General features: G+C 47.3%; 1 protein-coding gene and 1 long non-coding RNA gene across 7 annotated transcripts in view; one reads left to right on the forward strand and one right to left on the reverse strand.

Moving 5' to 3' along the window:
- Positions 1-10,059, reverse strand: part of SAMD11 (sterile alpha motif domain containing 11) — a 250,260-nt gene extending 240,201 nt beyond the window's left edge. The window contains exons 1-2 of one of the 6 annotated variants that reach the window (XM_085609682.1): positions 8,500-10,059; positions 1,853-1,893 (exon numbers count right to left, since the gene is read on the reverse strand). In XM_085609682.1, coding sequence (XP_085465808.1) covers positions 1,853-1,893; positions 8,500-8,941 — 483 coding nt within the window. In that variant the 5' untranslated portion in view covers positions 8,942-10,059. Of the gene's footprint in view, positions 1-1,801; positions 1,894-2,105; positions 2,148-2,468; positions 2,726-8,499 lie in introns of those variants that run through there. The other 5 variants (XM_085609681.1, XM_085609683.1, XM_085609688.1 and 2 more) reach the window with 5 other exon arrangements.
- LOC146868312 (uncharacterized) lies at positions 2,107-20,161 on the forward strand. The gene is made up of 3 exons (XR_014962853.1): positions 2,107-2,260; positions 13,990-14,067; positions 19,759-20,161. It is a non-coding gene; the product is annotated as an uncharacterized LOC146868312 (long non-coding RNA).
- The last annotated feature ends 4,984 nt before the right edge of the window (positions 20,162-25,145 follow it).

Here is a 25,145-nt window from a genome sequence, read left to right on the forward strand (position 1 = left end):
AGGTGCGGGTTGAGCCACCAGTGGCTCATGAGCAACTCTCTGGGGTCCCCTTGCAGAAGATGCTCACTGTAGCCCAACCAGGAAGTTTATATTCAGCTACATCTGTTTTGCAAATGCCTGGCTTTATGATGGAATATACATTTTCCTATCCAGTCAGTTTTCGCGGTTACCTGGAAAAGTGACCCTGCAGTTCCTTTATACTCTGCATGGATTCACTTTGTCCAGCTCCCCCGAAACAAATATGTGCTGGGCTTCTGCAACCAGTAATGTGAAGAGTACTGCCCTGTTGAACTACGTGGACCTGACGAGTACAGTGTTGGAAATGAAACCGTGCGCTCCCCGTTCAGATGGTACAATCCTGGCAGAGTTGCTTCTGCTTTACCCGGACCTATGGATGAGTAGTTGTGGGTTGGAGGTTTTTCAACTGTGCTGAGAGAAGTGATCTCAGCAACCTGCTCATGCACTTCTGAACTTCAACTTCAGGAACTCTGCCCGTAAGTTAACTAGATGGAATTTCCTCAACAGGTTTTAGCAGCAAGCATTGCTTTGTCACTCTACATCTGGTTCCAAGCTTCACACCTCCTCCTGTAATGTAGGCCTTGACTACCTGACACTGAAGAGACAAACAAGGAAACGATGGCGTCCCTCCTAGTCACTGCAGACCGAGTACCTAGAACCCTGGCTCCCTACAGAGAACATACCTCATGATCTTTGTAACTACTGTGTGCTCACCACAACCAACAGCCTAAAGAAAAATCTTACAACTGTCAATGCACCTGTATCACTCACTACACATTTACAATCCTCACGTGTCAATAGCTCTATTGCAGATGGAAACAATGTTACAACAAACAGGACTTGTCTTGAGGATAAAGTGAGCTCCTGTGACCGCTCAACCTTCTGTAACAGAGCGATATACTGTGATGTCACAGAGGATGCCATGATGTCACGGAGAAAGACACTGTGGCGCCACAGAGCAAGTCAACACTGTGATGTCATGGATGGAGGCACCGTGACGTCACAGAGCAAGACAATGTGCCCTCAATTTACAGAGCAACAAAAGAGAGCAAAGGAAAACCTCCAAGCGAAAGCTCTGCATTTGTGACATCACAGTGTAATGAAAGCACTGCGACGTCACAAACACCCTCTCGGTTTTATATTGAATACAGTGTAGCATGGACATTTTGTTTCTGCAAATAGAATCAAAACGTTCAGCTGCAGTGCGTGGGTGCACAGTTGTTCTGTTCACGGACCACAAACTCTTCAATGGGGGAGGTGGGGTGATGGGGGCTACTAGAGAGGATACTTGTGAAACCCACATCTCCCCTGACATTTTATCAACCCCTGGGCTCAGCATTTGCAAGGCACGCTGGGGGTTGCCATGTCAGCTCATAAGACGCCCTGGCACATGCTTTCCCCAAATGCATCACAGGGACAGAAAATAGGCCCAGACACCAAAATAAGGGTGGTCCCCACATTGGCGTATCATGTACCTAAAAATGGGCCACATTTGCAAATTGGAGAAGTTTTGAATCTGTAAAGACACACTCTATAGGTGTTTAACGAAATATGGGAGACTGTTCGTGGTAATATCAGCAAAATCAACAGGAAAAAAACGTCCCACCAGATCCTAAAACAGGCCAATCAGACCAGCCCTTTTGGCACTGCCAGATTGCCCTATACATGTATTCGCCCTTCTTTCCTTCACCACCCCCGTAGGCCATCCGGCAAACAACAAAAGTAAACAACACTCAAGAGGGGTGGGAGGGATTGAAACACATATTCTGAGCAATAATCTTACCACTGGAGACGAAATTCGACACCCAGGGCAATCACAGATGGGAGGATGTACCTGTAAGATTCCTTTGGACATGAGGGTCTTCAGACTTTTCCCTGGGGAGCGGGAAAAAGAAGAAAAAACACACTTTAGGAAAATGAGCTCTCAGAAAGCAGCGAAAAAATGTAGAGCTAGCGTTAAGTCCCATTACACCATTTCCCGATCAGTCTCCTCGAAGAGAGAGGGGGTTTGGGGGAGGGAGGGGGAGGCGGCAGAGAGGTCTGGAGAAGCAGGAGGAATTAGCACGTCCCATTAGCCTCCGTCTAACCTTGTTAAAAAGCGGTTGTCTCCAGTCTGAGGGGCCGAATAATGAACATTTATTTGCGGGCAGGCGTCCCCGTGTGCCAGAGCCCTGCAAGAACACCCCCACGCCATGTGCAGCGGATGGAGGCCGCCCCCTCCCTCGGCGTTCAGGGAAAGGAGGTCAGTGCAATTAAACACGAGTATTGAATTTGGCAGGGGATGGGGTAAGCAGATGACCGCTGTTTCTTTAGACCTGCTCCCGCCCCCGTCATTCAAGTAACCTCCGAGGCGTCCCCCTCTAATGCTCTCCTCCCAGCCCGTCTCTGACTCACCCCCGGAGGGGAGGGGGGGTGATCGTGCCCGGAGACAAACTGAGGAGAATAATCACCATCATTAGAGCGGCCCCCGAAGTGAGCCCCCGCCCGATCGATAAACACGGCGAGGTGCCAGTCACCTCCTAATGCCGCTCAGACCCCTGGGCTGACAGCTCTGGGGCTAATTGCATGTCACACTCTGCCTGTCTGGGCTCGCTTCCAACGCCCCCTCTCCTCTCCGCCCCCCGCAGAGCGCCCGGAGCTCAAACTCCTCTGCTAAAGATTTCTAGCCGCAGAGCACCTCGTGCAGCTCCCGCGGCGCCGGGCTTCTCCCTCGGCTCTGTTTGCTGAGGGAGGTGAGGGGGGAGGGCAGGAAGGGAGGGGCGCCTCCGTCTGCCGGAGGATCCCCCGGAGGCGTCTCGCTTCACTCCCACAGCCGCTAGAGTGACAGGCTGCGCATTACCGCTCCCCTCCCCTGGCCGCCTCCTCGCCGTCCCCAGGCACACTTCACAACTTCAAACAGACGGGCTCTTCCGCCAGCGCTCCGGGAGACCTCCCCCACACAAACCCACAGAGCACCCCCGCCGCAGCCCCCGTGACTGGACTTTGCCCCCGACACCTCACATACAGGACAGTTAGGATTTTGCACCACAACTGTATACAGGACACTGTATACTCAATATTCACAGACGAGACCCTAGGCATGTCTTATGCCCTCAACATTCATCGGGACATTGTGCATATATCCCTAATCACGTAACATACTATCATCAACTTGTCTAGGACTGTGTCAGACCCTCCCCCAACCAACTTCCACCAGGACCATGGGCTGTCGCACTCAGGCGCTTATTTACAAGCCCCTTGCGCCGCCGGTGCGTCACTTTTAATATGGGAAAACGTGACCTACGGGCGGCGCATGGGGCTTGTAATTAAGCCCCTCAATGTTCACCAGCAGCCGGAACTGGCCACCGACCTAGAGCACGGCCATAAACAGATCACTTCCCCTCCCTCCAATCGCCACATAACAGAACCTTGGCCGGCCCCACCATCCCTCCCTACCACCAGATCTAAGTACAGAGCCCCTCAACATCTACCAGGCCCATGAACAGGCTCTATTCCCTCAACGCCCACCAGGGTGCCCAGATCCAGACTTTCAACTTTCACCAGAACCAAGGGCAGATCCCCTCAACATCCACCAAGAGGGCCATGGACAGACCTCCATTCACCAGAACCCTGGACAGGTCCTGCTCCTCCACCATCCACCGGAATCCAGACAGACACCTCAATTGAGCCTACCCCATCATAAATCTGGCAGGACAATGTACAGACCCCTCCTGACCCCAGTAACCACGAGGACCCCACACCGATCTACAACATGCACCAGGACCAAAGGGTAGGCCACACATTTCCAATATTCATCAGTAACTTGGACATACTCCCTTAACATCCACCATAATCCAGGGCAGACCGCCTTAATATCCTCTGGAACCACAGACAGTCCCCACTCACCCAACATCTATCTGAACCATGGACAGATCAATGGCAAACCGCACTCCGACATCCATAGAAACCATGGACAGACCAGACTTCCCAACAACCATTTAAAGCGTTGACAGAAGCCGCCCCTCAACATCCACCAGATCAGTGTAAGACCGCCTCAACATCCACAAGGACCATGGGCGCACCACACTCCCCCACCCCCCATCAGAACCACGGACAGACCATACCCCCCCACCATCCATCAGAACCACGGACAGACCACAATCCCCCAACATCCATCAGTACCATGGACAGACCACACTTCCCAAGATCGATTGAAACCATGGACAGACCCCGACCCTCAACATCCACCAAACCATGCACAGACCCCCTCAACATCCACAAGGACCATGGACCTACGCCCTCAACATCCGCAAGAACAATGGACAGACCCCACTCTCCCAACATCCATTGGACCCATGACATAACTCCCTTAACATCCACTAGAATCCTGGACAGCCCCCTTAACCTCACCGAGAGCCATGAACCGATAAACTACCTTAAAATTCACAGGGCCCTAGGCAGTCTGTTTCCCTCCTTCCCACCCCACAGAGCTGTGGACAGATTAGTCACTCCCCCAAACACTATGTTGGATAAATCACTTCCTAACATCCACCATGAACAGGAATCAACCCTCCTTCCTCAACAGGACCATTGACATACTACTACCCCCCCCCACCCGCCCGACATTCAGCAAAACCCTAAACTGGCCCACATAAGCCATGAGGAACATGGATAGACATTCCTCCACCCCATAACCAATATCTGAACTGTGGACAAACTCACTTAACACCCACTTGAACCTGAGACCACTCCCAACATTTACCAGGACTATGACAGACAACTACCAATCTCCGAACACCCAACAGGACTATGAACAGACTCCACAACAATACCTGGAACCCTGAACTGTCTCACCTTTCCCCAGCATCCAACATGACCATGGACTGACTCATCACCCCAACATCCACGGAAAAGTTAGTGGCCCTAACTTCCAATGCCACTGGTCACAATGACTATAAAGAGTCCAAACCCAACACCTGCCAGGGTCATGACCAGACTCCTGCACAACATCCTCTATGACGATGGACAGACCACCAACCCTTCCCCAACATCCACCACCACTGTGGACCGACTCCGCTCAAGCAACAGCCAAAATTGCCCTGACTAGCAGCGCCACTCAATATCCTCTAGCACTGTGATTAGAGCAGAACAGAGCCAATGACAATTCACAAAAGGACGTCCGGGAGCCCCCTTAGGGAGATTTGTAGACAGAAGCGGGAGATTTGCATTAAGTCATCCATGGGGAGAGGAGTTGGCCAAACGGCCACGCCGGTCGACCTCGAATCTGGGGAACTGGGTTCAAGTCTCGGCAATGACGTTGAACATCCTATGATTCTGGGCAAATCAATTAATCTCCCCGTGCCTAACAAAATTAATGTGTCCTCATGTAACGCAACTGGTGCTATGTAAAGCGCTCTGATACCCGATACCTTCGGGTAAAGTTTGCGCTATATAAAACCCCGTAAAATAAAAAAATAAAATTAAAAACTTGTTGTGGGTTGATGTGCATTTTGAAGGGGGAGATTGGTGGAGGTATGGAAAAACCCTGCCGGTATTTAGACCTCCACAGTCAGCTAGAGCAAACTAGCAACACCCCAGGGTCACCTAAAACAAGCCCCAAGTAGACTGGGTGGACCCCAACACCCCTGCCACGCCTACCAGCCCCCTCTATCCTCTGGCCTCACTCAGCACATCCCCTAGACAGACCTGATGCTGACCCCCAGTATTCTGCGGGCACATGCTTAGTCCTAAAGCCACACACGAGAAGGAGACACACATGTCCTATGAACTTCAACCCCTACGGAAAGTGAGAAATGGTCTCACCGTGTGAGTCACTCAGCTGTGAGAAGGCAGGATATGGTCTGAAAAGTGTGAACCTCCCTGATGTGGAGACACGTGAGATGGTCTCACCACCGTGATCCAGCGCTTCATGTCTGAGAATTAGTGAAATTATATTTATTGTGTTTATTTATGCACATGTATATAGCACGGACATTGCCCACAGGTGCTAGAGCGCTTTACAAAGGAAATATTTTGTTACATGGAAGTTACAGGTGGTTTATGATAGATAATACAGCTGTAAGTAGTTACAACGGTGAAAAGAATAGTCTTGGGAAGCAGTGAGACGGTCTCACCACTGTGACCTAGCTTGCTGTCTGGGATGTAGTGACGGGGTTTCACTAGCGTGAACTTCTCAGACCTAGAAGCAGTGTTCTCACCACTGGGAGCTAGCGCCTCGAGTCTGGGAAGTAGCGACATGGTCTCAACAGTGTGAACTCCTTGGTCCTGAGAAGCAGTGAGAAGGTCTCCTCAGCACTATACGCTACTCGGGCCTGGAACGGAGTCGGATGGTGTCACCAGCACAAGCTCCTGGCACATTGGGAGACATCAGAGGGCGTCACCTGTACGAGCTCCTCAGGTGTGAAAAAAGCGAGACACTCTCATTAACATAAGCGCCTCTGATGTAAGAAGCAGTGACGTGCATTCTCCTGAAACATCCAGGACTGAGGTAGGCACTCCTTGTGACCCGGGACACTGAAATCTCTCCATATGTGAGCCACACTGACTGGCCTTCGAGAGGGTAAGGCCCAACCTGTGTGAGGTCCTGGGCTTTGGGGAAGGAAGTTCTGCCATATCACCCAGGGACTGTCTTCCCAGGTGTGCTTCTGCTATTCCCGAGCTGGCCACGTGCACACCCTCAGCTGTCACCCTCAGGGCTCACATGGGCCCTGTGCAGAGATAAGGCTGGGGAGCCGGGAACTGAGCGGTAATGAGCATTGCCACCGCCCCCTCCCCCACCGCTGAGCCAAGATCCTGCAAGACTAGCTCGAGTGTCGGGTCTCCCCAATAAACAGATGGTTCCAGGCTTTCCGCAGCACCAGCCTGGCACTCACCCGGGCGACAGAGGGCGTACCCCGCCCGCGCAGGTGCGCGAGGTGACGGGGCAGCCCTGCGCCACTCACTTCCTTGTTGATCTGTGAGGCGGAATTGGGGGAAAGCGCGTGTGCTTTACCATTCAACGAATGTGTGCGTTACAAAGGCCCACACGACACGTTCCCCCACCTGGCCCCAACGTGCATCCCATCCTGCCAATAGTTGCCACCGCACTCGCTCCCTTTATTAGCCAAGTTCGCCTTATTAAACCAGAGAGCTCGCCAGGCACTTGTTGTGGCCTGTCTGTACTTCCCACATGGCCCCTCAGTGCTACGACCCGCGGCTCCCTCACGTCAAAGGTCTCCCTGCTCCAGGTGACCACTTCGGTTTCTCACACTTTCCCCATGGTACTTTCATAGTGCAACGCTTTCTCGCTATTTCCCGCGTGGGCCAATATACACTATTCTTCCTATATACACATGGCACCTTCACACTACGCAGACGGGCTCTCCTAGCACTTCCCTCACTACACCCGCTGGCTCTGCTTGTACTGCACACGCGCCACTTTTATACTACGGGCTCCCCCAGCACTTTCCCCATTGCACCTTTACCTTGCTGTACTACCCACAGGGCAGTGTTTGAGTTAATGTGCAACTTGCATATATGCAACTCTAACCAATAGTATCTGTAGTAGACGTATGCACTTGCTACCCTTCTTATGTGAAGTTAGAGTTTTTCTGTTTGTATTTTTTAAGTAACTCATGTACTCTGAAGTCCTTATGTAATGTAACTGGTCCTTTTGTAAAGAGCTCTGACACCTTCGGGTATAGTTCGCGCTATATACAATCGCATTACATAAATAAATAAACATGGCACCTTTATACAGCAACGCTCTCCCTGTACATCCCACATAGCACTTTTTGTACTAAAATGTCTGTACTAGGCACATAACAGATCTATACTACTACTTTAACAGCACTCTCCGCGTGGGCCCTTTATCGTGCGAGGCTTCCCTGTACTGCCCACATGGCACCTTTACACCAAGAGGGTCTGCTTGTTCTGCCCACATGGCACCTTTACACCAAGAGGGTCTGCCTAGGCTTTCCTCGTGGCACCTTTCCACTACGAGGGTCTCGAAGCACTCCACGTGTGGCCGCTCTAGGCTACGAGGGACCCAAAGCACGTCTCGTGGGTGCCCTTCTGGTGACCACCTACTGTTCCTCATGGGAGGGGTTCCCCTTCCAGTCGGGTTTCCCTGCCCCATCTGCGGGGATTCCCCTTGCCCCGTTCTGGCAGTTTCCACCTGCCCCGCTAGTGCGTGGAGGGACGGGGGCTGAGGGGGTTCCCTATCCCACTTCCAGAAGTTACATCCTCTCTCTCGGGTAGGGGTTACCTTCCTGACCCTCTTCGGGAAGTTCCATTCTGACCTTAAGAAAGGCCCCCCCTCCCTCGGTGGGGATTCCCTGCCTCTCTACAGGCGGTTAACTTCTGTCCCTCCCTCATGCAGGGTGGGTTCCTATGTTGTGTGTAGAAGTTACCCCTGCCCCCCCCCCACACCACCTGTGGGGCTACCCTGCCCCGGTGGGATGCTCCAACACCTGACCTCAGGTGGGTCCCACGCCCCCTCACCTTTGTGCCTGATGCTGCGCTTCCAGTCCTTTGCCGTCTCCCGGCCGCTCACGAACTGGAACTCGTTGGGAGTGAGCCACTCGCCCCGGTAGCGGATGGAGGGCCCCTTGCTGCCCTGGCACAGCTTGTGGATGTAGAGCAGCGCCTTGTTCTCGCCGCACTCCACCTCGATGCACGGCTCCCCGCTGTCCAAGAAGGGCTGGAAGTCGGGCAACGAAGAGAACCGCTCCAGCACCAGGTCCTCGGGGGGCAGTGGGGGCGCCAGGCCCAAGTAGGGATGGAACAGGGGGGGCTCGAAGCCCCCAGGAGGGTGCGGGGTCACCACCGGAATTGCAGCTGCTAGGGGCGCCAGGTAATCGGGCAGGGTGTCCACCAAGTGCCGGTTAAAGACGGCCAATGCCAGGTCCTCTCGGTCCAGGCGTTCCTTCTTGACGGCGGGCATGTCGGGGCTCCGTGCGCCCTGAGCCAGGAGGGGCCGCCCCAGCGCCCCGCAGGAGGGCGCCCCAGGACCGGCTGGGGTCAGTGTGTCCTGCCCCAAAAGAAAGGGGTTCCAATGCCGATGATGTCAATAGGGTTGCCCCTGGAAGGAAGCTCAGAGTACAAACAACGTCCAAGCGTCCTGTCCGTGAAAGGTGTCCAAGTAAAGCCAATATCCGTGCGCCCTGCTCCCGGAAGAGGGTCCCAGTGCAGCCAATATCCGTGCACCCTGCTCATGGAAGAGGGTCCCAGTACAGCCAATATACGTGTGTCCAGCCCTGGTAGTGTCACCGGTACTGCCCAAGTCTGCACCCCAGTGAAGACTCGGAGTTAGCTTTGCGCAAGGAGAAAATAGGACATTTGACCCATTTTGTGACGCTGTGTCCTACATCTGGTTTACTGCTTCCCCGCGCCGTGTCCTGTCCGGGGAGTCAGCAGTGGGATCCTCGCCTTACTTATCCTGCCCCTCGCTCGGGCTCCCTGCTCCGTAAGCACCTTGTTCCATCTGCTCCTGTACTACATAGACTCCTTTGCCGCGTGTTCCTCGCGCCTCTGCGCCGGGTCCCTGTGGAGTGCTCCTGTGGACGGCTCTGTGCGCCCCCGGGCTCCAGCAGCCGGGTCCCTGAAGTCGGCTCCCGGCGCCCAGACTCGGCAGCCCCACTCACCGGCCGGCGCCGCTGTCGCCCAGTCTCCGCCGGGCTGAGCCTCGCCACCCCCGGCAGGAAGAGCAGGCGCTCCCCGCCGCCTCTAGAGCAGACATCCTGCCGCTGCCGCACAGGCTGCTATTGATCCCGGAGTATCGACCTCTCTCTGCCTCCAGGTCCGGCTCTGCCACCCCGTGCCCCCTCCCTCCGCCCTGCCCTCCTACGCGGCCTGCAGTGCCCTCCGGCCCCGGGTCTTGACCTGCACACACCTCCCCCTTGTATTCCACCCTTCCCCTGCCCTCTCACTCCTCCACTGTCCCCTTTACTCTCTCATCTGAGAACTTTTGCACATGCTCTCTGCCCGGCGTCTTCTCGCCGCACTCTGTCGCGCTCCCTTTCCTCTCTTCTGTGTTTCCTGCCCCTCACTTTCTCTCCCTCCTTCACTTTCTCTCCCCGGGATTCACCTGCCCTCCCCTTCTGCCCAGATCTCCTCCCGTGCCTGGGACCCAGGTGTTAATGATTCCTGTGGAGGAGTGTTGCCATTGGGGGTGGGGGATGTATGTGTGAGGTGGGGTTCCCTTGGCGTTGGGGCTCAGACCATCACGAGTCACATTCACAGGCTTTGCCGCCTCTCCTGTCGCTTCTCCTAACTTGGCCCATTTAAACCCGGCACCAGGCGGCTAAAGGGGTCCCGGGAGGACTGAGCGACGAGCGGCTCTGGCACCTATTCAGCGCCCGCCCTCCCTGGGTGAGCTCTGGCTTCCCACACACATAGGACGAGTCCACATCAACGAACAGCATGCGCTGCACGGGGTGTTCACAGGAAACGGAGGGGGTGACCCTCCAAGCGAGTTTTTTTTTTACTTCAGATTAACATACCGTCTTCTGGGGAGGGAACCCGACGGGAGTGTACAGGGTACACAAAATACAGTTTTTTTTTTAACTTTCTCTAGAGATTACATCCTGCCTACGCGAATTTGTGCGCCCATCTCTCTCACACCTCCTCTTCCGTCACACAACTTGGCTTTGCAGCCCAAAACAAGAGCACCTCTATGGTCAGTTACCCGTGGCATCAAAACGCTTCCCTCTTATGATGACAACAAACCAAGCACCTTCTGCAGTGCCCCAATGCCTGTCAGCGGGATTTGAAGCGCTATATGAAAGCTAGAATATAATTTATAATCTCAAGCAAGAGTGGAGTGCTCCCCAAATGATGCTAGACTGAGTTATCGGTCGAAGGTGTCTGGGTGAGTTGAGTTATGGTGCATATGGATGAGTGAGTGGATGAGAGAAGGGACAGTCATGACTCATGTGCATAAGTGAAGGTAAGTGTTGTGGGTTACAGTTGAGTGAACACACATGGAGATGAGTGGCGTGGTGGAGCTTGCATATGACTGGGAGGAGAGTGATGGTGCATGTGGATGAGTGAGGGGTGCAAATGGACAGATAACTGAGTTAGGGCTGCGGGATGGTGAACATGAGTTCCAGACCACTCACAAACCTCCCATACGTTGCCGAATTACTTCAGAACGTGTTGCTGTTAGAAATCACATGCCTTTTGGTGTGACCCACTCTTTCAACTGGACTGTTGGTATTCTCGCTGTCCATTGAGAATTCTCTAAACTGGTTCTAACTGAAGGTGTTTCTGTTCAATCGTGGAGAGACAAGGAGGATTCATCACCAAGTCCTTGTAGTGCACGTAATAGCGCTGTATTGAGCTTCTCAGCTGCAGGCACACAACGCTTCTATCTTATGCACATAGGCAGAACTGCTGGAAGTTGGGGCGAAGGGTTCATGCCTTTCCCCTTTGCGCGCCTCGATCGGAAAGGTTGGGGCAGCCTGGCACCTCCATTTAAGTACTAATGGTTTAGTGTATGAATGAAAGGAGCCAAGATACATAGGGAACTGCTCTAGATGGGGAGCACCCCATAATGCCCTGCAAGGGCTTTAAAAAATACTTTTTGATGCTGGTGGCGCCCCCAGAAGAGGCTGGTGTACCACCAAGCTTTTTAAAATGTTGTAGGGGCTGCAGGGAGTGCGGCAGTCCCCCCCCCCCCCCTCCCCTCCCACCACCAGTAACACTAAACAAACACACAGTAAGTCTCCAGGGTTATTGACTCAATGACCCCAGGGGAACTTACCATATTAATGAAGCACTCTTCAGTGGGCGTGTAGGCTCTCCCTGCGGTTGGTTCTATAGCTGCACTTTGTGGCCTGAAAAACGGTAAAGAAGACTCAAAAATGTTAAACAAATTATTTTTTTTGAAAAATGTTTCTGACAAATTATGTTAAAAATTGCAATATGTCAACTCTTAAAATATATATTTGATTATAGTTATTAGTGACTTTTTGACAAAGAGAATAGTTGTGCTTTATACATGTGCTGACCCATGATAAAAGCCATGGTCCCGCTTTGTAACAAAGTCACTAAGCCCTACTTATTACAACCTTTGATACTGTTATATCATAGTCAACCGCAGGGCGATCTACCCCACGCCACACACAGCAATGGGCATCTTATTTTACATTTAAAAAAGAACATAGAAATTCAATGATAAAAGTAAAGGTTAAAGTGAAATTATAGTTAGGAATTGTAAAAATATCTTACTTTTAATTGAAAAAAGCATAGAAATTCAGTGGAAAATCAAAGGGCAAAGGTACGTTATAGTTTGGTGAAAATGTCAGTTAAACCCAACCATTTTGAACTAACAAAACCACTGAAATTCATAATTTATAGTTACATTAGGTAACTATAACTCGTGCCCTAAAGTTACACTAACCCTCGCCATGCACTGCTAACTATCTCACATATTACACCACTTATGTCACGTTCTATGACATCATTGATGACATCACTTAAACATCTGAAATTGCATAATTGATGACAATCTTTACGCACAGTCATGGTTGGGCATGTGCAGGGCGCCCATGGAGTATTGCGCACAGGCCCAGTGACCGATCCTCTGACCTTGTGCAGCGAGGTTTGGATGCAGGAATTGGCCTGAGACATGGCCCACGGCCAAACCCCAGAGCACACAACCAAATGCTGTGTGCAGCGCGGGTTGGCTGCCAGCAGAGGTTCGGGCACAGGGCCTGTCTATGATGCCAGGCATTGCAGCCAACTCCCACTGGGCACAGCATAAGGCCTTGCACAACGGGGTTATGTCTCCCTTGAAAGGTTAGGCACGAGGCCAATTCAGAATATGATAGAAAGAGAAATTCACTGAAGAAACAACAAAGGTTAAAGTGTTATTTTAGTTTAGTGTTGAAATGAGACAAGAACTAATGTAAAAAACCCATGAAATACAAACGTTATTGATTAATCAGCTAACTATACTTTGCTCACCCATCATTCGCTTCTTACAACCACAAATGACATAATTAATGACAAGTTAAATTACATAATTGATGATCTCACTCAATAGGTTTAAAGAATAATATTGTTAAAATTACTAATGAGTACCGCGGTGAGCAGGGTTATGTGTGAGGTCCGAAGCAGTGCATGAGGGGGTGCAAGTTATTGCCAACTGAGTAAACTATAACTGGAGTTTTTCAGTGTTTTTTTGTTTCTTTTAACATTAGTGCTTGTCTCATTTCAACACCTAACTATAAAACCACTTTAGCCTTTGTTTCGTTCAGTGAAATATATATCACAGTGGCAATAGCACCTCTATAGATATGGTTAAGTCAAACTTTCTACAAAAAAAAATGATTCAAGCTAGCCTGGCTGATGAGGGGTGATGCCCCGAAACCTGTCCCAAGATGCTGGTTTCCAGTCCAGGGAGGACCTGGCTTAGCAGTTCGGTCTGGACTGTTCCCATAAAGTACAGAGTTAAGACTAATTTGCATATGACTGGGTCTAAACTAAAGTGGCATGGTGAGCAAAAGAACAATGGATTTAACCCAAATTTAGTGATTGGGGGTGAATGTTTGCTTTGCTCTGCATTCTGTCCATCATCTGTGTGTCTTTTTCTTTCTCACCCTAAGTGCGCCGGGTATGCCCAGACGTGGGTTCCGCGCTCACTGTGCCACTGGATTAAAGCTAACCTGGCTGATATGGGGTGATGCCCTGATACTGGTCCCAGGATGCTTGTTTTTGGTCCAGGGAGGACCTGACTTGGCAGTTTGGGCTGGACTGTTCCTATGAGGCACAGGGTCAAGACTGATTTGCATATGGCTGGGTCTAAACTGGGGTGGCATGGTGAACCCATCATCTGTGTGTCTTTTACTTAATAACTTTGGGCTGCTCAAAAAATATGCATGAAGCATTTATGTTCTTCACAGCAAGTTTTAATCTGATCCATCAAGTGGAGGCTTAAAAATATGGGGGCATTTCCAAAAGTGTCATTTCCTATTTTAACTCCCATAGGGTCCTTTGCAGCTTGATACAGGAATACAGCTGAATGCAATTACACCAAATTCGGGATGTAAATAAAACTTTCCTCAAGTAAGTGCCTTTACTTGGTTTGGTGTAAATCTGTTCTGTGGTTTTTGTGAAAGTAGGCATTTAAATATTTTTCTTATGTGGGCATGAATATGTTCAATACCTGGACCAGCTCCGTATTCATGGATCCACCCCATTCTGATTGGCCAGACATCTCAGAAAAAATTCTGTTGCATCACCCTTTACCCCCAAGGTGCACTGAGGGCCATGTTTGGAAAAATAGCAATATAAGGGCTTAAAGGAGGAAGGTAAACTAACCCTAGCTGCCAGGCCTATGTTGCAGAGGCCCTAGAGACCCTCTATGGACATTAAATATTTATCAAAAAATGACTTTTGTTGTGGAACTCTCAAATCCTTTATTCAATTTGTCACTTAGGACCCTCCCTTGGTCCCACAGACCCTTCTGTGCATCAGACTCACAGACCAGGCACTCAAAATCCAGAGGCCAGACACTGCAGCAAACCCTCCGCTGCACATGGCCGAAGGCTGTTCGCTGCAGGAGTTGGCAGACCTAAGAGGGTAATGGATGACATTCTTGGATGTGGTGCATGGCTAAAAAAAAAAAAATACTAAAAAAACAAAGGTTAAATGGAATTTATGGGTATCATTGGTTATAACTCATCAACATATGTTTAAAAAAAACTCAGAAATGTATCTGAAAATAACGCAGTTATTTTAACAAACGGGCTGAAAACCACTGAAATTTGCAAGTTATGGTTAGGAATGCAATCTATAACTTGCAAAACTGAATGCAATAATTTTGACCTCACAATATTCATACCAACAAACAACAAAACATAAAAGCAAAATGTAGTTCTACAATGCATAATCAAACCAATAAATTTTTTCTACATTCAGAGTAGTCTCTGCCAAAATGCTGAGGGTAATGTATGTGTAATCTCATCTGTAAGATGACGTACAACATTTGTAATTGTTTATTCTTCATTAGCAGAAGTCATGAGCATTACATTTTGTGTGTGAGATGGTTTTCATACCTGTTGTGCACGAGTTATGGATCAAGCTCCTAACCATAACTTTTCAATTTCAGTATTCTTTGCTTCTAATTTGTAACCGTAATTGCACTTTGTGATTTTAGGTGAATATACACATATTATGTACTACACTAGCGACAACAGCACCAGTGTAGTTAGTTAGGTTTGACAAATCTGCATGAAACGTTCCCAAAAAAAGTTCACTCACTTCAGCTCCTTGATGGAAGCTTATTTGCTGATCCCTCAAGTGGATGCCTAGAAAAATTGTGTGCCAAAAACCTGTTTTTAGATTTTAATTCACATAGGAAACTTTGCTCTCTGATACAGAAAAAGCGGCTGAACTGGTTTGTACCAAATTTGGAAGAAAGCATGCTTTTCGTTATTTGGTGTAAACCTGTTCAGTAGTTTGAGAAATTTGTGTTTAAAAAGGTGGAAAGGAAAGGGTTATACTCCCAGAAAAGTTAGTGATTTATGGTCCTCAATGTAGAAAAAGGCCCCTGTGGGAATGAAAATGTAAAAAAATCTTCGAATGCCATTCGACGAGGTAGCCTTTTCTCTCATCAGCCAATGGGGTGGGTACCAGAGTACCCATGACGGTACCACAGTACCTAGTAATCTGATTGGCCAACCCCAACATTTCAGCAAATGTTGTTGTGTCTATTACAGGACCGAGGGACTCGACCCTTGTGTTTTGAGAACGTTTTTTTAAAAAAGGCATTAGAAGCAGGGTAAGGTCACCCTGACCCACACGCACTTGTGGGGACCACCCAGAGATTAAAGGAATATGTCACTTACCCTGTACGAGTCTGTTTGTTACAGTTAGTGCTGTAGATTCACAAGCTGTGCATACTCCTGCCACCTTGTGTTGGGCTTTGACGGTGCAAGTTGTTTTTCTTCAAATAATTCTTTAGAGTCACAAGGTCTCTGTGCCTCCTCCTCTGAATGTTTATGCGCATGGTCACCGACTCCATTGTTAGATTGCTTTTTGCCAATCGGTTGTGAGTAAGATGGAGTAGTGTGTTCAGAAAGATATACTGTCCATGACAGTAGAAAGAATGATCTTAAAGATAATTGTAACAACCATTTGCCTCCGTAGGGTAGGGTGGGTGCATGTGAATCAACAGCACTACATGAAGCAAACAGATGCTTACCTGTAAAGTAGCATGTGTGGCCGTAGACACACATGCTTGGTGCAGAGGTATGGTATGCTCTCTTGACAGTACATCCACACAATAATGTTTTCTAAAAGTGTGTGGAATAGACCAAGTGGCAGCTTTACAGCTATCTGCTATGGGTATGATCCCCAGAAAAGTAATAGTAGCTTCCTGCTTGCAGGTGGAGTGTGACCTGGGACAGAAAAGTAGGATTCTTTTAGCTTTAGTATAGCAGGTCTAGATGCAATTTTAACAATCCACCTGGCCATCCCGACCCTTCTGATGGCAAGTCCTTTTATGAGGCTGGGAGAACGATACAAACAACTTTAGCATCTTACAAAATGGTTTGGTCTCATCAGTGTGATACATAAGAGCACGCTTAACACCAAGCATGTAGAGCACTCAGCTGTCGAGTCAGGTTGTGTGAAAAAGACTGAGATCTCATTTTGATTGGTTGAGGTGGAAAGGAGGGATCACCTTAGGCAAAAACGTAGGATTGCTTCTGAGAACTACTTTGTCTTTATATTCTTGGAAAAAAGGTCCCTGAAGAGTGAGGATCTGCAATTCACTGATACGTCTAAGGGAGGTGATTGTGATGAGGAAGGCAAACTTCTAATAAGAGGAACTTCTGGGGGCATAAATGTGGGGGCTTGAAGGGTGGCCCCATTAGTCTGGTGAGGACTCCATACTGGGGCAGGGACAACCCTAGGTGGTAATACCTGCTTATGGCCCTCCGTAAAAGCTTTGATAACAGGGATTTTGGTTAGAGAAGAGTGTTCCCTGTTCTGCATGTATGCAGCAATAGCGACTAGATGTAGACGGATTGATGCCTAAACCAAACCAGGAGGTAACAAATAACGCCCTGCACTGTCGGAGTGAGTGCAATAATAATGTTGTATAAGGTACAGTAAAGCACAAAACGTTTCCACTTAGCAGTGGGTCTACAGGCTTCTCTGAGTATGTCCTTAGTTACCGACTTTATACAGTATGAGGGCAAATCTGTGAAACTGAGAACCTTAACTAATTGCAGGAGTCACAATATAGTATACATGTTAATCTGCCCATGTGGACTAGCATACATCGGAGAAACAGCACGTGAATTTCGGATCAGATACAGCGAGCACAAATCAGCTGTACGTAACAAGAAAATTACAGCCCCGCTAGTACAACATTGTATCGATAAGGACCATCTAGAAAGTGATTTCAGATGGCTTATCATAGAAAAGATTCAGAGCAAAGCAGGTACATCTATGGAAATTACTCGCAAACAACGCGAAACTTTTTGGATTTATACCTTCAATAGTGTAAAGAAAGGTTTAAACCAAGACATACAGTGGTATGTGACTAAGACTTGGTGAGCCGTATTAATTCTCGGTTTACTTGGTAAATCTGTCTAAAACTGATTAACCTGGTTTGAGGGCTGCCCTGGACACACTAAGATGGTTGATATATTTTTGTAGTACTCAATTTCCATATTATGGAAATAACAAACAACTTTGAGTATCTAACATAAACCTCATGGTATGAGATTCGACACCATGATGCTGTTGTATATAAGGAGTTGTCCCCCCCTCCATCTTTCTCGCTGTGTGAAATAGACTTTGTGACATTTAGGCATGTTAGCGACCATGTGTCTACCATATCGCACTTAATACATTTGAGTGTCACACTCACTTTGCTTACAAATTGGGCCTCACTTTATATTTAAATGAGTATTACATCGCGGATAGGGTTCTCTAATTCATGTCGGCTTCTCGCTCAATTTACACTGACAAAGAAATGTCCTATTGAAAAAAAGAAAAATGTTCATTGTCTGACAATTGAGAACAATAAAGTTATGTAGCCTTAGATTTTTTGTCCCAAGATCGGCCGTATAATGGCTATGTCCTATTGAAAAAAAGAAAAATGTTTATTATCTGACAATTGAGAACAATAAAGTTACATAGCCTTACATTTTTTGTCCCAAGCTCGGCCGTATAATGGCTATTAAAAAGGAACGGTTATACGGGACCCGTTTCAAAATGGTGCTGACTAACCATAGCAAGCAGTCCCCTTTTCCTGACTATGATCTAATTAGTAGAATCACACCCACTGACCGCACATTGCTATTTTGATTGGTCAAGCAACAATATATTAGGTCGAGCCCAAGGCGGCGTATGCTTGCTGCCGCTCTGCATTTGCCGGTTTACTTGAAGGACAACGTATGCTACAAGAGACTTACAAAGAAGGTAAGCCCTCAAGCGTGCACGAATATGATATACTACAATGGCTTTATCCACTACGATCTATTGATTGTAGAACCAAAATAAGCGAAACTTTTCGTTATGTTTTGATCTTTCTAGATACCACGACGCAGCACCTCTATTGATTTTCTGTCCCGTGAGTTGACCCGCTCCACAACTTAACAAAAGGTCAGCCATTAGAATTACTAAATATCGTATGAACCCTAATTTGTACGAGTTTTCTATCGTTTGTTTATAGGTAGAGCACTAGATTGTAACAGTGGTCATCTGGCGCATAACTATTATTGTTCAAACGTAAATTTTACAAACATCGTAATTTATACGTCGTTTGTTGGGTAAAACACCCATCTCTCCTTCTTTTTTTTTTTTTAAAAAAAAATGTCCTTCCGAACGAATACGTAGCAAATGTCAGCATAATTATCAAAGAGGTAGTACCACTTTAAAGCATGTGTCATTTGGTATATGACCGCTTTTATTTAGGTGGCTGCCCACATATTAAAAATTAACATCGTTGGACAACGTTATGTGTAGCTATTACTCATAAAAAAACAGACGACTGAAATCTGTCTTGTTTTTTTTCTAGTAATATAAGTGAGGGGATCTCTCATTGGCCTTCTGACCAAATTTGAAAATGCAGGTACTTTAGTTTGGTACAGTGCCTAAATCAAGTAACCGTGACTCGTGGAGAAGAGTAGAAAGAACTCTTTCCCGCTAATCAGGTAACGGAACAGGGTATTCATTTAGTCTACGTAATTAGCCTGTTTGGTCATGAGTCATATAACATCAGTCCTTTGTATCTTCCTTATAAAAGGATATCTCGAATTACTATAAACCATGATGGGATGTCTCATGTGTGACGGGTTACACTGACTTCTCTAGAAAAACAAGTAAGCCCTCTTTTGAATTATGATATGGCGATATAAATACTACACAAAATATGACCACTTTGGGTATACACTTGGTGCTCCAACACTTGACCGGTGGTGGCACTTGACGTACTATTCTCTCTGTTCTTTAAAGCAATTGTCCTCAGTTTAAGTTGGGTCACAAAGTATGTTTGTTTGCATGCAATATACTATTTGGGTATGCCTAAGGATGTGTAATCAACAGAATGATAATAGCAACATTTCTTGTTTATGACTTTCCCCTTTTCCTTTCCCCTTTGAATTTTCTAACCTTACTCCTTTACATAAAGACTAATGTTCAGTATGTGTTCACCTAACATGTGAAGAAATTCCTCTTGGTTATATCAATAGGGAAGATTAGGCCGTTTATTTATGACATTTTATGTATGTGTTGTTTCAGGTCTTCCTTGGGCTTTATCGTTTTTGAAATATACTTCTGGTCCTGATGAAGGTGGCACCATTGCCATCGAAACGCGTCGACCACTGACCTTTTGACATTAACATCCTGCTTTCGCAGTTGTCTCATTAATTACAGAAGACATTTATGTATTTTATGCTCCAAATGTCTAGTATATGATAAAACTTCTTTCTTTTGTTGATTCTGTTAGATGTATGAATGTGGAATGTGTCGGTATGTATGTAGATGAGATGGTATGAAGTTATAATGATCTTTCTTTATCATTAATGTGCCCTAGGATTTCTGTCTATATGATGCATTATCACTGTAATGAATCTAGCCAGTGATTCTTAAATATTATTTAAATGTGAAAAGAAGAAATGTATTAAGTCGATCTAAGACAAATTGAAAAGGGTAAATAATAAAAATCAAATTATCAAAAAAAAATTTATAAAAAAAATATATTGTGTGTAGCATCATTGATTTTAGGCCTGTTTTTCCCTGACTGCAATTAATTTGTTTTGCTTAAAAAAAAGAGGTCGTGAGGGAAGCTTTACTATATGTTAGTGTCCATGCACTCCTGCCATAACCAAAGGTAACCAAACTCTCGGACTTCAAGAGCCAAATCACTCATTTGAGCTGCCTGGTGTCTGGGTGCCTGATCTTGCCATGATCTTTAGTGAGAAGGTCCAGCCTGTTGGGACATTGGGCATTGTGTGGGACAATGGACATCTCAAGCAGGGTGGAGAACCATAGTTGTCTGGCCCATGTCAGGGCTATCACCATGAGAGTGAGGGATATTTGCCTCAGCTTCCTGACCACATATGGAATAAGTGGGAGAGGCCTTTCCCAGTCCACAAAGGGTGCAAGCATTCCAACAACTGCTGCCTCTTTTACAGCCACTCAGTCACCTTTCAGTTCACACTGTCATGCGCCTCTTAGAAATGACGGCTTCATGGACTGCTTTAATGCCCAATATTGAGGGGCGGTGTGGACGGGGACATTGACAATAGCCACGGGTGGCGTAGTCTTCACACGTGGACGGAAGCTGACTGAAGTGGATGGAGCGTCCCCGGGGGCATCTTCTTCCTCCTTTGGAAGAACTCCTGGCCGTATTCCAAGGTGTTGGAGTCGATGTATCCACGGCGGGGCTGATGGGAGGGGGGATCAGCTTCACCAAAGATGTCGGACATCTCTGAAGTGAACTGGGACATCCCGCTGAGTGCCCACCGTCAATCTCAGCACCTACGTAGGGTCTTGTTGCTGCAGATAATGGAACAGAGGTTGCAGCGGCTCCTGGCATGGTCTGGCGAGAGGCACATGTTACTCATGGCGGCCTTGAGATACTTAAATCGACACTCGATCATCTCATAAAAAGCGTCCATTGAAGAGTCTTCTCACAACAGGAATGGAAGTCAGAGGACTCGAGGCCACGATGAGAGCCAACAAACTCATCAAGACCGGTCGCACACTGGATCGCGTCAAAACCCGATGGCAGAGAAGAACAATCTAACAATGCAGTTGGTGGCCATTCACATCTACATCCAGAGCAGGAGTCACTGAGTCCTTGTGACTTCAAAGACTTCTTCGAAGAAAAACAACGTGTAATGTCCGTAACGGACACTAGATGGCAGGAACATGCAGAGCAGGTGCATCTACAGCCACACATGCTACGAACATGCATTTTATTTTTGGGCTATGGATACTGCTGTACTCGCGCAGGATCCAGCGCAGCCCTCCCATTAGCACCACAATACGTCCACTGGACCCACTGTGCAAGCATGGACCCCATAATACCCCGGCACAATACCACAGAATGGATGCTTGCATAGGGGGTAACACTGGACTACCAAGGTAAAAAGGGAGAAAACAATGATGGTTGGGATCACACTTCCAAAGGATGTGCTTAGCACGTGTTAGCTGCGCGTGGGGGGGTTGGGTGCAGGACTTAGCCAAAGGAGAGGCCCTGCGGCCAATCCCCGCTGTGCATGGACAAAGGCTACAAGCTGCAGAAGTTGGGCACGGGCTGGGATTGAGCAACCAATTCCCCTATCGATGGCCTGAGGATTAGTCTGTACTAGGGGGGTTGAACGTCGGTGCAATTTAGAATATGCTGAAAAAAAATTGAAATTCACTAAAAACAGAGGATACCGTGATGTTACAGCTAGGTCAGTTTCTGAGACCTTAACTTAAAAATAAAAAGAGAAATTCACTGGAAAACCAAAGATTAAAGTAATGTTATATTGAGGTATTTCATTGAGACATTAGCTCATGCTAAAAACACAATAACTACTGAAGTACACCGGTTCCAATTCAGTCAACTAACCCCAGTGAGGCAATTTCAATTGTAAATTAACAAAATTCAGAATCCGTTGTTTCAAAACTGGCCCCAACCAACTGCTGCAATTTAAAGATTGTTTTCAAATGCAATTCTTTGTAAGTATCCACACCTCCTAACCCACAACATACTAAAGTGCAGATTCCTTTTATAATCACCATAAAATGTTTGAGCCTCTTGTACAGTTTTCTGAACATCAATTAACTAAAGTGTTCTTGCACAGAAGGGACTATCGTAGTCAAAGACTGATCCAAAGGAAATATACAAAAATGACCCTATATAGACAACAGTACCACCCCAATAGATGAATGCTCTTTGTTATGGTGTGTTAACTTTGCCCCCTACAAAGTCTGTCTCCAACTCTCTTATTGTGTTAAGGTTTGATATCTTAAATACTGTTCAACATACTAGTTCAACACTAGTCTGTCCATCCGTCTGAGGATTATTACAGGTGGACAGATGATGTATCCGTACCTAATTTCTTACCAGCGGCCGACCATGCAGATAAGCACAGTGGGGCGGGAGGTGACAGACAATGGAATAGGGAAACATAAATAAATAAATAATTCCTATTCTGTCGTCTGTCGACATCCCCACCCACCCCGCCCCGCCCCACCGCACTTACCTGCATGGACCGCTGCTATTCCTTACACAAAGCAGACTGAAATTGTCAAATAACTGGAATCCGTTATCAGTAATCAGAACCTGAGGTACACCGTGCCAATGAACAATGTGTTGCAAAACAATCTGTGTTAACTCTTTGGATGTGGGCAAACAACCAGGATGAGGTGTCAAATGACCCTCAACCACTACAATTAGTGTGCAATTATGACTCTTGATCAACTCTACAAAAAAATACTTTAACACCGTATGCCATGGTCTATGAAGGAACAGACACAGGCTGCAACAACCCCATTGGTTTGCTAAGGGAACTCTTGATTTGAACACATACTGAACAGAAGTGTACATAAGGTTTCACATCAGAAAATAAACTTGGCCAGCAAAAGTATAATTTGCCGCTGACATATTATTAGCAATTCCAAGAAATTCCAGGATGCCTAGCAACCTTTAAATTATGAAGCCAGTTCATAGCATGTGTTGTTAACTGAGCTGATAGTTGGAACCCAGCTTTTTCATGCCTCAGCAACCCATCTTTATATGCCTATTTCATCGTTCCTTGAACCAAGCCTTTTTATCTATAGATTGGCTTGGCACTGCAATGATCCCACAAAACCTTTAGTGGACCTCAGTCACTTGATTATCACCTTCCAATTGCTCAATTGTTATACGGCATCCGCCTTCGCGTTCTTAGGACCTGGTCTGTAATTTATCACAAAATCATGAAGGACAAGAAGCTTATCTGAGTTACCTAGACATAAGTACTGGGGCTTATTTCAAGAACAGCAGATTTGTGTGATCTTGATACACTTGTTTGGATGCCGACATTGCCGCTGTGGAGCCCCCGACATCACTGGTGGGGGCCATAAGACCCAAAGCCCCTGCAGCTTGACACGCCTCCAACTTGCGCTATATAGCCCAAACACAGCCCTGTTGTCTTGGGGGCAGACATTGCTGCTGGGAAGTCGCTGACATCACCACTGGGGACCACAAGTCTTTTAACCCCTGTTGCTTGACACACCTCCAACTTGCGCTATATAGCGCAGACACAGCCCCACTGCCTGGACCGTGTTCGGACCAAGGGCGGACCCGTCCTGCGCCCGGAGGAGGCTGGCCCACCCCCCTTGGTTTTTTCATTTCATCAAGGTACTGTGTTCGTTTATTTAGTGGCTGTCTTTTCGTGGAATCAGGTTAAGTACGGTGATACAATCTCTCAGGAGCATCACGTTTCGAACTGCACCTAGTTTTCGCCAAAGTCTTTCCCTAGTTCTGTTGGTGAAGCCTCCCAAGGTCCATCTCCAGCCTTGGTTTTTAATAAGCCTTAGAGCTTATATAATTTGACTGTTTGTATCTATTTTTATATATATTGTTTATTCCTCTGTTGTTAGTTCTAAAGTTTTTGTAGCAGGTGCACACAAACAACTACTGTAACCATTGCAAGTGTGCTACTAGGGACACCCACCTCGAATCACTCTCATTATCACTTAACAGTGTGCCCGTGACCCCCAAACTTTCCTTGGTTCCCATCACATTAGCTTGCACAAACATCGTACAAGGGGTCTCCAAACAAAGCAAGGCAACAAAGCAACCCAATAACTGCAGACTCCTTGAGATAGACCTTTTGATAGAAGAAGTTGAATTCATCCTAAGATCAAAGAGTTCAGACAGGGCGACTCAAGGCGGCTCTGTTGGAGCCCAAAACAAGCTGCTCCAACTCTTCCAAATTGGTTTAAAAAGAAAGCTGTTAAGAAATCGACATGCAAGAGTTCGCCTCAGGGCCGGACTGGGAACCCAAAGCAGCCCTGGCAAAATTTCGTTAGACCAGCCCCCGTACTGCGTGCAACAAGCGCGTCTGATTACTGCGAGGGAGATTTGAGGGGGTTCTGTCCCCAAGAAAATTTGGGGAGAATGGAAAAAGGGTGCATTCTACAACTCATTTTTCATTATATATTTAATTGTATTAGCTTTTAAAGCATAGTAAATGATGACCTTACAGTGGCTGCATGACTTGGGTAGGAGCCCATGCCCTCTGTCCTCTGAAACAAGAAGCTCGATCAGAATTCAGGGCCAGGCAAAGCCTGGAAGAAGGTACAACAATGAGCCAGAACATAAACCCAGCACACAGACTGATTTCAGAGCTAATGGCTGAATAATACAAGCACCACCACCAATAACACCAACAGGAAGGGGCCATCACACCCCGAGACCAGAGGCATGGCCCCAGGAGAGGAGCCTTACAAGACATAAAGGCCTCCACAGAGTAAATCACCAAATGGCAGGTGAGCAAGAGGTGCCACCTGCAAGGATAACATCTTACTCCTGAGGAAAATGGGCTGAGGAGGTAATGGAGTCTTATGGCATGGTCAAGTTAAGCATCTTATTCTAAAACATCTTTCATTACCCCAGAAAGATAACCAATGAATGGGACAATCCG

This window comes from Triturus cristatus, chromosome 1_2 (genome assembly GCF_964204655.1).
Source record: "Triturus cristatus chromosome 1_2, aTriCri1.1, whole genome shotgun sequence".
Classification (NCBI taxonomy): Eukaryota; Metazoa; Chordata; class Amphibia; order Caudata; family Salamandridae; genus Triturus; species Triturus cristatus.